This window comes from Gracilinanus agilis, chromosome 4, assembly GCF_016433145.1.
Source record: "Gracilinanus agilis isolate LMUSP501 chromosome 4, AgileGrace, whole genome shotgun sequence".
NCBI lineage: Eukaryota > Metazoa > Chordata > Mammalia > Didelphimorphia > Didelphidae > Gracilinanus > Gracilinanus agilis.
In genome coordinates this window covers 206,285,510-206,299,664 of record NC_058133.1, presented here as the reverse complement: position 1 = coordinate 206,299,664, position 14,155 = coordinate 206,285,510, and the positions used below count along the sequence as shown (strand labels likewise).

General features: G+C 37.5%; 1 protein-coding gene across 1 annotated transcript in view; it reads left to right on the top strand.

The window, feature by feature from the left end:
• CCDC47 (coiled-coil domain containing 47) overlaps positions 1-14,155 on the top strand; it is a 43,365-nt gene that overhangs the window by 8,639 nt on the left and 20,571 nt on the right. The window contains exons 2-4 of the mRNA XM_044671601.1: positions 10,413-10,678; positions 11,094-11,201; positions 11,918-12,092. Coding sequence (XP_044527536.1) covers positions 10,418-10,678; positions 11,094-11,201; positions 11,918-12,092 — 544 coding nt within the window. The 5' untranslated portion in view covers positions 10,413-10,417. The remainder of the gene's footprint in view (positions 1-10,412; positions 10,679-11,093; positions 11,202-11,917; positions 12,093-14,155) is intronic.

Here is a 14,155-nt window from a genome sequence, read left to right as displayed (position 1 = left end):
GAGAGAGAGAGAGAGAGAGAGAGAGAGGGAGAGAGAGAGAGAGAGAGAGAGAGAGAGAGAGAGAGAGAGAGAGACAGAATTAACATCTCTGAAAATAGGTTATAGAGAATTCTAGAAAGGATTAAAAAAAGGAGTAGAAAGAAGACATAATTTATAATGCCCCTTTGCTAAATTATTAATGAACTAGAAGAATGGAAGGATTAACTCCATTTTTTTGCTGGAAAAGAAATGAATAAGATGAAAGTGAGAGGAAATAACATTGAAAGTAAATCCAAGAAGCTTGGGATTGGGTAAATGAATGAAAGGAGAGGGAGTTTTGAGGATGTGAATGATAACAGTTCATGTTTAGCTTTGCCGTTTGCCTAACATTTTACAGACATCTTATTTGATTGTCACAGCATACTTGTGAGGTAGATGCTATAATCTCCATTTTTCAAATGAGAAAACCGAGATTTAGAAAGATTAAGTGACAGCTTGTCTAGTGTCACATAGTAAATATCTGAGGTGAAATTTAAACCAGGTCTTAATTTCAAGGGTAACATTCTAACTATTATGTCACCAGAGGGGAAAAGACTGATTTCAGAGCAGCATGAATAAAACAAATGGCAGAGAAGTAAAAAGAGAAAGTAAATCTACTTAGGGATGGAAAGGAGTGAGGAAGAAAAGGAGAGAGAGAAAGAACATTTATTCAACACTTATTTACCAGGCATTGTTAAGCTGGGAATATAAATACAAACAAGCAAGACAATTTCTGAGTTCAAGGAGTTTACATTCTAATGAGGGAAGATGATACAAGTAGTCCCAGGAGTCTTAGCTCTGTTAAAGTCTAAGCAATATTAAATCTTCAAATATCACTAAAACTTTTTTTGGCATATCCTGTTTATATATAGACACACTGAAACATTAGTTTAGAAATATATGTCTCTAAAAACTTGTATTAACAAAATAGAAAAAGAACAGTTATCTAAGCCTATAACTTAAAAACAAATTAGCAACCCAAAATAAATACGAAATCTTGGAAATTAGACAAAGAAACTTGAAAATATTACAGAATTGATTAACACAACTGAGGTATTTATTTTAAAAAGAAGTCTAGGGGCAGCTGGGTAGCTCAGTGGAGTGAGAGTCAAGGCCTAGAGACGGGAGGTCCTAGGTTCAAATCCGGCCTCAGACACTTCCCAGCTGTGTGACCCTGGGCAAGTCACTTGACCCCCATTGCCTACCCTTACCAATCTTCCACCTATAAGTCAATACACAGAAGTTAAGGGTTTAAAAAAAAAAAAAAAAAAAGAAGTCTACCGTAATTGAATAAACCAGTGATGAGCAAACTTTTTAAAGAGGGGGCCAAAGGAAAGGAAATGCTTGTCTGTCAGTCTGTTTCTAAGGCAACTCTTTCGAAGTTTCATTGTATTATATCCTACTCTTTGTATTTGCCAGATTAGGAATAATGCTGCTGATAGAACATTTCAGGCCCCCCCCCCCCCCCCGGTCTGGCCCAAGGGCCATAGTTTTCCCATCACTGGAATAAACTTTCTTGTTCAAGAAAAAGGGACAGAAAAATAATCAAAATAAATAATGAAGTGAATTCCCAACAGAAGAAATAAAAAGAATGAACAGAAATGACTCTCTACAGTTCAACAAGTTGACAGCTGACAACAAAAACTCCTGTCTTCACATAGTGACTCAGACAATTGTTATTTTCCTCTCTCATCATCTTGGCCATTTTGATGGTTGGTGAGGACATCGGTGGTTTTAATGTTCATTTTTCATATTGATTTGGAACATTTTAAAAAATAGCTCCTTTTTTTCATTTGTAGCATTTTTTCTTTTCGTATTCTTTGTCCTTATCAACAAGAATAACATAGAAACTTTTGTCTTATTTGCTTCATAGTGGGATATCCAGGTTTGGAGATATCTAGTAAACATTTGAAGATGTGGTGTCTAAGAACTCAAAATTATGGAATAACAAAATCATAGATTTATAGCTGGAAGGGACCTTAGAAGTCATCTAATCTAAACCCATCGTTTTACAAATGCAGAAACTTTTCCAGAGAAGATAGTGGTTTACCCATGGTTACACAGGTAAATGGTCTACTGGTAGAGCAAGAATTTGAACTCAGGTCCTGTTTCTCCAGTGCCAGAGGAGTGGTCAGGGCAGATTTGGGTGTCACCTGCACAGAAATAGTAACTGAAGCAAATGGTAATGAATGAGATTTCCTAGGGAGAAAATATAGAGAAAATAGGAGATTCAGAATAGGCCTTTAGGGAATGTGTGCTTAAAGTTAAAAAAGAAAATAAGGTAGAAAAGGAGTAAGTGTGAAGAATAATTAAATACAAAGTTAGCAGGAGAGTATGGTGTCTTTAAAGTCAAAGGAAGAGAGACACCTGTAAAAAGAGGAAATTCAACAGTAGCAGAACTAGAGAGATCATTGTGACTGAGGACTAAGAAGTACATTGGATTTGGGAAATAGGTCATTGGTGATGTCTCAGAGAGTAGTTTCATTAGTGTTGGAAGTGGAAGCCAGTTGGCAAGGGATCTAACTGATAATGCAGTAAAGAAATTAGCTTCATTTTTGTAATTATAACAGTACTCAGTAACAGTTCTCAGGAACAAGAATGGAGGAATAAGAGGTAAAAGTTGACAAATGAGTAAGGTGTCAGCACAGAAACAATGAAAAGTCGGGGTAGAGGAAAGGAAGGGACTTTAAGGTAGCTTATAAAAACATTAAGGTGGTGTATCATTTAATTCAGATTAGGTCTGGAGTAAAATGAAGCTTGAATGAGGAAAATTCTAAGAGAGTAAGGATGAGTCAAGAGACTGGAGGTCAAGATAATTATTGCGAGAGGTTTTATTAAAAAACTGAGAAAACAAAGTTTCAGGCTTCTAAGCATTGCATTTAATTAAGCAATACATGTCAACTGCATAACAAATTGAGACCAGGCCTCCTCGGCCTAGCACTGGACCATTAACACAGACAAATTTTTATCATTAAAAGAAATCAATAGACTATAAACCAGGATACAAGATTAAGTAATCTGATTTCTAATCAGAGGAAGATTGGGAATTTCCAAGTTGGGAGAGGGATAGCAAACAAGTACAGTTCCCTGAAATCAGAAAAAGGTAGGGGTGGGTGTCCGTGACTGTCTGTCTGTCCGTCCGTCCTCTGGCACCCCCCACCCCCCATTGTCTATTCAATCAAAGGAATGAGGAAACAGTGATTGACAATTTCAGGACTAATTTTCACGTGAGACTTAAAGGTTGCTTGAGATGCATAATTATGAGAAAATTCATATCAGCTTTCAAATCTGACTAGATTTCTAGTCAGCATAACCTAAGTTCTTAGTTAAGGATCTCTAAGCAATCAATAGAGATAGTCCAGCACATAGTTTTCTCACAAGAAAGAAATTGCACTAGACCTATAATTGAATAAAAAGGGAATTAAGCTAAATCCAGAATTGGGTCATAAATATGGCTCACTCAATTCCCACGAGGATGTAAGTGAAAGGAGGTTGTATTTAGAGAGTGAAATTTTTAACATTCCAGATCCTGGCAATGAAACACTTAGAGAAAAAAAAAATCATTGTAATTAAGGAATTATGTTGTCATTATTGGTCACCCCTTGCTAATGGAGTAATTAGCATTCATTTTGAAGTCCTGAGGCTGATGATTAGGGGATTAGGTGAAAAGGAAGACTCTGAACCTCCCCACCATGGCATGGAGAAAGTATGGAGAATAAATTCAGAGAAATAACCCTATTTTCATATGCACTTTCTATTTGTTGTTGTCATTATCAGAAAAGGATAATTTAGTAGAAAGACCTGGATTTTAGGTGATATCATTAGTTCATTTGAAGATCTGATGAGTTTTGAAATACGATAGATCATGCACGTAGAAATAAATGCCTGGTAATGAGATATGAGACCGAATCCTGAATGAAAAAAAAAAAAGGACTGGAGACAGATCTTCGAGTTATTCACACAGAAATTAGTCAGAGCCAAAAGAATGGATAAGTTCTCCAGGGAAAAATTACAAATAAGAGCAGAGGGCCAAGGTTTGAGTCTTTAAGGAATATCATATAAGAGACAGGAGGAAGAACAATTAAGAAAAGTGAAGAAAAGCAAATGTCATATAAATAAGAGATATAAGTTAATGTAGTATAGTGTCCCTTACACTTGCCAAGGGAAGCAAGAGTTTAAATGGGAGAGTGGTCAGCAAGCCGTGTCAGAGCCTCCAGGAAGATCAAGGCCCCTTAAGAGTTGCAAAAAGGATATCAGAAGTGACTGTCAAGACAATAGTTTTAATAGAAAGAGGAAATGGGTGTTAAGTAGATGGAGAGAAGTGTTGTACACTTCTATCACTAAACAGTTTTTAAATATGAGTCCCCAATATATGTATTTTTAAATAAATTATATGTATCTCCTACTATTATGTTTATTCTAAAACATACCCAAATAGATGTTTGAAATGAGATAAAGCAATACTTTAAAATTTTCAATAATACAAAGACCTTTTACTCTCATTAAGATAATTTTTGATGAGCAACATAATTTAATATGCTAAATTCTTTTTTATGTTAATAGTTTGTAATGATCTGTTTCAAAATTCAGCATATGACAGGTTAGCTAAACCCATTTCCAAGTTTTGGGAGCATGGTGATTAGATAACACATCATGCTGGGCAACAAAAGCTTAGTTTTTTAAAGTCTCATTAATCATGAGCAATAGCTCCAGGCACAGATTGATTGATTGGTGGTTGTACAGAAATATTTTTACCTCTTGTGTAGTGGTTTTACCTTTTCCTATATTTACCTATTCCTTTGTTATTATAAAGCATGGCACCGTCCAATAGTTTTACCCCTTTAATCCCCAAGCCTTTCCTGAGAAAGGGTTGTCTGAACTATCTAAGGATCAAGGAATGTGAGCTCTCTCCACACAGTCTCTAAGATATAGGCAACTCCTCATTGCCTAACAGCAATATATCAAGTAAGGCTTCCTTTCCAAATCCAAGGAATATCTGGACCAGAGAACTTTTTCCTAAGATGGCATCAGTTCACCATAGACATAACTTCTGAATACTTGACTTTGGTAAACAGAGGCACCATTCTTGCCCAGAAATAAGGGAAAGGGGCTGGTATAATAATTTTGTCATTTGCAGGCATGTATAGAATCACAGAGTATTATTTGAATTCCTTTTGATACAAGGGAGCATCCTTGAGCAGAAGTACTTCTCCCTTGCTACAGGTGAAGAAAGCTGCTCAAATATGAGGCACAATGCCTGACTCCCATATATCTTGTCTGACAAAACCCTAAAATTTTCCCTAAATTGAATAATGTGAAAGAAACCCATTGAGAAACTATAATAAATGATTTATTCTACTCTGGGACTGCACAAAATTTAGTTAGAAAAGTTCATAGGAATTAGGAATGGGGACTTCTCCAATAAAACAAGTACTTGTGCAAGATAGCTTCCCAGCAGTCAGAGACTGGGCAGGAACACATGTAGCCTGCCAGGCTCTGGCTCTAGTGGCAGCAAGAACAGACAAACACTCCTCCCAAAAAGCTCTGGAATGGGGATCTTGGAAGCTCCAGGGAGCAACTAATACAATAACAGCGCTTATTCTGGGACACTCAATCCAGCGGCTTTAAGGTCCTTTAATAACTCAGTCTTGAGGTGCCAAAGGAAAAACCCCAGAATATCTAGTGCTTTGAACCTCTTAAGACTGAGGAGGACCTAATTCCGGTAAGTGGTGGTCAGTATAGGGACCCAGGAGACTCGGGATGAGACCAGAGGGGTCCAGAACATGCATCAGGAGGCAGAACTTGGCCCTGACACAAAGCCCCATTTTGGACCAGAGCTGGAAAGATTAGGAAAAGAAAATTCCCACAACTATCAAAAATTATTGAAAAGCGGGGCAGCTGGGTGGCTCAGTGAGCCAGGCCTAGAGATGGGAAGTCCTAGGTTCAAATCTGGCCTCAGACACTTCCTAGCTGTGTGACTCTGGGCAAGTCACTTAACCCCCATTGCCTAACCCTTACCATTCTTCTGCCTTGGAACCTATACATAGTATTGATTCCAAGTCAGAAGGTAAGGGTTTATTTAAAAAAAAAAAAAATTATTGAAAAGCTAGAAAGCCTCCCCAAAAGGAGTAACTGTAACAATTGTAAGCCTAGATTGAAAGTAACATTATAATAATAACTACAGTTTACATAGAACTTAAAAGTTTGCAAAACACTGAAATTCTGGCTCCATTAAACCACATCCTTACCAATCATTGTTCTTATCATTGTCTACTCTAAACCGTTCTTACATTCCCTAAAATTCCTTGGATAGAGAAAATCTCCCCAACCCCTGGAGAAAGTCATTCCAATAGTGTAGTAACAGGGTAAGTTTTAGCTCCCTTATTGCTAGAGCAGGTTTCCATTTCTCATCCTTACTCTCTCACTCCCATTTTTTCCCCTTATACTTAAATATTTTTTCCTTAGTTACCTCTGATTTGGAGACCATACTTGCTCTTAGTTGTTTTTGTTTGTTTGTTTGTTTGTTTGCTTTTGACTTCTTTAATTAAGTCAGCACATGATTCTGCACTGAGGCTCCTGAGGGTCAGGTTCCAAGGGTGTGTTTCTCATGGCTTTGAATGCCAAGAGTGCAGCTCAATCTGACTGATAGATTCCTTCAAGAGAGTAAACCACTATGAGTAAAGAGAAGCAGCAGTAGGCACTGCCATCTACACTTTGCTTATGGAATGATGATATGTTCTCTACAGAGCTACATTTAATTTTCAAAAGAATACAGAATGCAGGCAGCATCAGAAGCAATTTAGTAGCTGCCTTATGTCAGTGGTCTCCAGATTGGGGTGGAAGACTACCCCCTGGGTTGTGGGGATAACATTAACAATTTAACCAAAACTGACAAAAAATCAGCAAAAAAAAAAAGGATTCAGAATTAAGATTCCTTGAAATACAAATTTAAATCCTGTGATGAGGAGAACTATTTACTGCTAATCTATTTAGAACCAATGGCAGTAGGTCCCTTTGCAAAGCAAAATAAAAGAACTGTGCCCACCTTGAATCTATAAAAATGTGCCCTTAAACTACAATAAAAGTTTAAGTTGACTGTGAAAATAATTGTTCTTCTTTACAAAACAAAATAGAATGTGAAGGCTCACTCTAAATGACAGGCCAACTAAAGCCTAAATTCTGCATTGCTAAAAGAATGCTCAGGTAGGGAGACTTCATGAGTGCCCTGGGGTATGTGCTGTGTGTTGGGGTATAAGAAAAGGTAATATACATGAAGGAATGAGTCGAGGTGTGGTTGAGAGGAGATAAGTGATTGTTGGAAGACAAAATGAAGCATTTTCTTAGCAAGTACATCTATCTAAATGTTAGTCTCCCCTAAGAATGTCTCATTGTTATGGCACCTCAAATATCCATAGGAGGGGAATAATGAGATTGAAGTAAATGAAAACAGAAAAGGCCATGAAGATAAATTAGCAAGCTTTCCAGTAAAAGCTTAAGATCCTGAGAATCATACTGCTTGAGACATAAGATCAAACTTGATTTATTATCACTTATCTTCTAAAGTATTAGGCAACAAAATTAAGTTTCTAAGTGCCATGATAACTTGGCACACAGAATTTTTATTATTACTGTCTTAAAATACCTTTCCCCTCACTTCCTTTTTTTTTTTTTTTTTTTTTTGACCCAGACTTGATTCAAACAGCTGTAGAACTAAACAGACACTTCGGAAATAAAGCCAGATAGCAAATATTTCCACAACAGTATGACTGAATGTACTTTTATATGTTTCTCTTATTGTGTGGTTTAGGTTACTAATTTAATTCCTTTCAGTAACAAGAAATGTTATACGTCAAGACTCATCCTCATCCAGTATATATCAGAGAATGAGTTGTCACACTAGAAATAGAATTGATTTGTGGCAGCTCGGTGGCTCGGTAGAGATAGAGAGCCAGGCCTGGAGATGGGAGATTTGACCTCAAATACTTTCTAGCTATGTGACCCTGGGCAAGTCACTTTAACTCTAGTTGCCTAGCCCTTGCTCTTGCTGTTCTTAGAGAGAAGGTAAGGGTTTAACACACACACACACACTTCTCTCTCTCTCTCTCTCTCTCTCTCTCTCTCTCTCTCTCTCTCTCTCTCTCTCCTTCTCCTTCTCCTCCTCCTCCCCCCCCTCTTCCCCCTCTCTCTTTTCATCTAAATACTTGACTTCAAAACTTCCCTAAATCCTATTGCTGTTTACTCTCTTTATCTGGCTTCTTCCCCACCTCTTCAATACCATACTTTCTCAAAAGCAAGTCTGTGCTTGCTATTCCTACTTCCTCATCACTTGTTCACTACTCCTTAGTCCTTTCTATACAATATAGCTTCTGCTCACCCACATAGTATTGAAACTAACTCATTAGGTAATTCTACTCAATCACTCCTTCCTTTAATAACACTTATAACCAAAAATGTTTTTTCCTTTGAATTCTTATGACACTTCATAATTTTTGTATACACTCAGAATGTTTTGCATTTTAGTTATGCTTGCTATCTGGTAACAAGCACTTATTAAACACCTTCTGTGGGTTGGGCATTGTACTAGGCATTTTGAAGATTCAAAAACCAGAGTAAAATAGTTACTGCCCCAGGCAACTCGTATTCTAACAAGAAAGACAGTTTGCACTTAATATTGTTTTATACAAAACACATAAAGCAGATATAAAGTAACTTTTGGGGGACTGCAGGCTAAAGGAAGGCTTCCAGCTAAAGGTGACATTGAGCTGAGTGAAAGAAAACCTGAGATTAAGAGCAAGCATTCCAAGGAGAATTGGCCAGGACAAAAGAAGGGTCAGAGACAGAAGAGCATCATGTATAAGGAATAGCAAGGAGGCCCATATGGCTATACCATAGAACAATGATGGCACACCTATGACACATGTCAGCACTGACATGCGTAGCCATTTTCAATGACACATGACCACATGCGGTCACATACAGAGAGTATGGGGCCACATGCCAAGGATGAAACATTTGCTGGAATGTAGACATTCTTTGCACTGTAGATGACAATTCTACCAATATTAATTTACCTATTTTGGTTTATTAAATACAGTTATATATTACAATTATACATTTTTGTTATTTAAACTATAAATATCACAAAATTATTGGTTTTCCTCAAAGTGACATACCACTGGAGTTATGCTCGGTTTTTTGGCGAATTTTGACACACCAAGCCCAAAAGGTTGCCCGTCACTACCATACAACAATGATGGCAAACCTTTTAAAGACTGAGTGCTGTGCCTGCTGCCCCCCCACCCCCAAGACTTAGTGCCATGTCCCCCCTCCCTTTTCCCCCCCTCCCCTTACCCCAGACAGGGGAGGAAGGAAGCACTCCCATTGGGCTGCTGGGCAGAGGCAGGTAATGAGACACAAATGTGGAGAGGGGGAGGAAAGTGGCCTGAGCACTCTGCTCCCCCATCTTTGAACCATGCTGTGAGCTATACTCCCCTTAAACTTAGCTCCTTTCCAACTCCACCATGGGAATCACCTTCACTACAGATCCAACAGACTGCCTACTGTGCCTCACCCTCATGCAGCATGTGAGTCCCTCTCCCATGACCTTACTCCAGTCAGGGAGGGGGGAAACACTCCTGTTGGTTACTGGACAGAGGGGTAGAGAAAGTGAGGAATGTTCTCAGCATATGTAGAGAGAGGGAGGGGGCTCCCATTGGGCTGCTGAGCAGAGCAGTGGGTGATATGAAGAAATGTCATCAGGCACGGTGGCGAGGGGGAAGGGAGCAGCTTGGCCCAAGCCCCTCTGCCTTTCTAATAATGAACTCTGAAGGGTGGGGGGAGAGCACTGTGTGTGCCCACAGAGAGCACTTTTTGCACTATCTTTGGTACCCTTGCCATAGGTTCACCATCACTGCCATAGAAGATCTTTAGGTGAATAATGTGCAGAGAAAGTTAAGTAAGATTGGGCAAGCTTATAAAGGCCCTTATGTGCCAAGCAAAGAAGTTTGTTCATAATACCTAATTTCGTGCTGGCTGTAAATTTAAGCATTCATTAAACCCTTATTAAAATAATAGAATCACTTAGCAAAATGAGATACCTCCAGTTAAGGTTCCACCCTCACATTTTATATATTAAAGAGCTCCCAAGGCCTCTAGAAGTGAAATGACCTTCTCAAGGTTATGTATGTTACATCAGAGCCAATTAGGACCTATTTTACTTTGTTTCTAGTTTAGTCCTCTTTCTGCTATACCACATTTAAACAAATTACATTATAGGAAATATTGGTTAAACCTTATGGCCTTGTACCTTTGAAATAAACTGCAGTATTTACAAAGTCAGGTTAATTCTGGAAGTAAATTTATAGTACTTGGTTTTTTTTCCATTTGTTTCACAGTCACAATGAGAATTCTCTACTTGCTTTGTGTGTGTCTTTTGATGCTGGGGGATTTCTTGGAAGCCAAGTTTGATGATTTTGAGGATGGAGATGACATGGTAGAATATGATGATAATGATTTTGCTGAGTTTGAGGATGTGATGGAAGATGTTGTCACAGAGCCCCCTCAGCGAGTGATCACGACTGAGGAAGATGAAGAGGAAGCCACTGTGGAGCTGGAAGGGCCAGATGACAACCCAGAGGACTTTGAAGATACAGATCCCCAGGTGAGCTTCTGTTCTGAGACATAAGGCAATCTGATCAACAATGTCTGGAAATAAGCAGTTGAGCATGTAAACAAAAAACTCTTTCAGAAATCAATTGCCTGCAACCTTCCTTTTTTGATCAGGAGGTGGAGCCCTTTTCCCTGAAGTTGGATTTATTACTATGGCAACATTTCTGCCTTAAAAATTCATCTTGTAATGAAATGCAAATCTCCTTAATCCACATTTAAAACCATAGAAAAAGAAAAGTATAAGACACTTGGGGGGAGATTTGGTCAACTTAAATCTTAATACAAAAGTATGGGAGATAACTGTACCTTTAAAGAAAACATTGAGTATTTTTCTTTTCTCTTTTTGCTTCTTTATATACTTATATTTTTCTCTAAAAAAATCATTACAATGTTTTTCCCTTTCTTAGGAGGGAGATACTGAGAATGAACCATATGATGATGAGGAATTTGAAGGCTTTGAAGAGAAACCAGATATGTCTTCTAGCAAAAGCAAAGACCCTATAACAATTGTTGATGTAGGTATACAGGTCCCTGAATGCCAAGACTGACCCACAGAATGATATTTTGTTATCATTAGCTTCAAGTTCATCACACTTAACTGTATTGAGTATCAGTGAAAGCTAAGAAAATATTTGAAATAAAATGTTTATAGCTTTCACTTACTGGAGAGATTCCCTTTCTTTCCTACCCCATTTCTATACTGTTATTACCAAGACAGAGCAGAGGGAGAAAGGTATAAGATGTAGACAAAAATTCCCTTCTAAGGGGGGCAGCTGGGTAGCTCAGTGGATTGAGAGCCAGGCCTAGAGACAGGAGGGTCCTAGGTTCAAATCCGGCCTCAGACACTTCCCAGCTGTGTGACCCTGGGCAAGTCACTTGACCCCCATTGCCTACCCTTACCAATCTTCCACCTATAAGTCAATACACAGAAGTTAAGGGTTTAAAATTTAAAAAAAAAAAAAAAAAAAAAAAAAATTCCCTTCTAAGGTTAGTAAGTCAAATAAATTTTTAAACCCATTTTTTGTCACTATTCTTTTTTGAGGTTTCTCTATAAACCATTATAATGATTGTATTTTCTCAACATTCTATGACCATCTTCACTGAAATTAATTTTGTTTCAGTAAAGCATTTTACTTAAGATTTATATCTTATGGATTCTTCTTTCATGCTGTAAGAAGTTATTATCCATCAACTTTATTATTAACCACAGTAACCCTGCTTTTTTTACCAGGTCCCTGCACACCTTCAGAATAGCTGGGAAAGTTATTATATGGAGATTTTGATGGTGACTGGCCTGCTTGCCTACATCATGAATTATATTATTGGAAAGAATAAAAACAATCGTCTGGCCCAGGCCTGGTTCAATACCCACAGAGAGCTTCTGGAAAGCAACTTCACCCTTGTTGGTGAGTAAGGTTCATTGAGCTACTGACCTAAGAAAGAGAGTTTCCTGCCCCAAAACAATATAGGCAGCTACTTCAGTAGAGGGTTTAAGTTATGCTAATGAGAAGGTGCTAAAGGACTGCATATGGCCCAATACATTTGTGGGGTAGGAAATAATGACATAATCTTATAGGTTTCACTTGGTTCACCTTCAGGACTTCGTGAGCTCTTTGTGGAAAGTAATTGTTTATTTTAATTTTATAATAAACATATGTATGTTCTTAGTCCTTTAGGTGCTTAGAATAATACTCAAATGATTGATATCATTCCCTTTTAAGGGTTCCTTCTCTACTGCCCCAAAACACACAGGTTTCCCCCATTCTTTAAAAAATTCTTGTGAGGCATAATTGTTCCCTCAAACTATTATCTTATAAATCTCCTCCCTGTAGAGCTCTGGGGGATGGGGGGGGTGGAGCTCTGTTTATTAAATCTGTTTTCTTACCACTTACTGAATTTTCAACCCCTTGTAATCTGACTTCCAATCTCACTGATTTAAGTTACAAATGATTTAAAAATAAATAAATAAGCCCTTACTTCTGTCTTAGTATTGATACAAGTATCAATTCTAAGGCAGAAAAGCAGTAAGAGCTAGGCAATTAGGACTAAGTTATTTGCCCAGAGTCGCACAGCTTGGAATTTTCTGGGGTCATATTTGAACCTAGGACCTCTGTACCCCAGGTCTGGTACACTATCCATTGAGCCACCTAGCTGCCCCACAAATGATCTTTTAATTACCAGTTTAGATGACCTTTTTTTAGCATTCATCCTTCTTGACCTCTTTGCAGCTTCAGGCACTATTGGCGACCTTCTTCTGGATATTCTTTGCTCTCTTGGGTTTTTGTGACTCTTCTCCCTTGGTTATCCTCCTACCTCTCTGCCCCGTCTTCAGTCTCTTTTGCTAGAGTTTCATCCAGATCACCCTCTCTAACTGTGAGTGTCCCCAGTGACTCTGACCTGTCCCGCTTTTCTTTTTATACTCATGAGTTTAATTATTATCTCTATGCAGATGAATCTCAGATTGAGATATTCCTCCAGTCCAGTGCTTTTTGCTGAATTCCAGTAACATATCATTGCACATTGATTATTTCAAACTGAAGCCCAGGAGGCACCTCATACTCAGACTGTTCAAAATAGAGCCCATTTTCTTTTGAGTCTTATCCTTCTTCTGAATTTCAGTCAGTCAGTCATTAAGTACTTCCTTGACCCCAGGCATTGTGCTAGGAACTGGAAATACAAAAGAAAAAAAAATAAAAGAAGAAAAAGAAAAAAATCCCTGCTTTGAAGGAGCTTACATTCTATTGGAGGAAACTCTTTGTGTGTATTTAAGCTAAAAACTTGCTCTCAGACTTTTAGGACATCCCTAATAGACTGTGTGTGCACACGTGGGTATAACCCTGGGTACCTTTGATGAAATATAGCTACTGTTTGGCTGTTGCAGTACTTTATATAGTGGTATTCAAATATATGCAAATAATTTTTATAACATATACTTTTGTCATAAAATTAATAATTAAAATTTGTAGCACACAAATCTTAAACATGCATAGATATTGATTCCTTAATGAATTTAGCATTTAGAGTAAATTCTTTTTTTTTCAATTACAATTTGGAGAAAACCCTGTCTCAAACAAACAAAATGTTATAAATAAATAGTAGCAAGCTTCATATTACTTTATTTGATAAACAAGGGACTCCTTTATCCACCTGTATTCAAAATGTAAATGTTTCAGTTTTAAACCTGTTTTCTTAAAACAAGTCTTTTTATAAATATCTTAAGTTTTTCAAATAATTTAAAAATTGCTTCTACAAACAGATCAAATAATAAACATTTTCTGTTTAATGTATAGGTCAGGCACTTTTTAAATTGGAAAATTTACTTAAATTAGATATTACCTTCTATTGTGCCATGCACATTGCTCTTTTAGGTGTTGGGAATACCAAAGGCTTTTTTAAAGAATCATATAAAAATATCATTTTAAAATGTTATCATACATAGTTATTTTTCCTTTTTTAAAAAATCCTTACT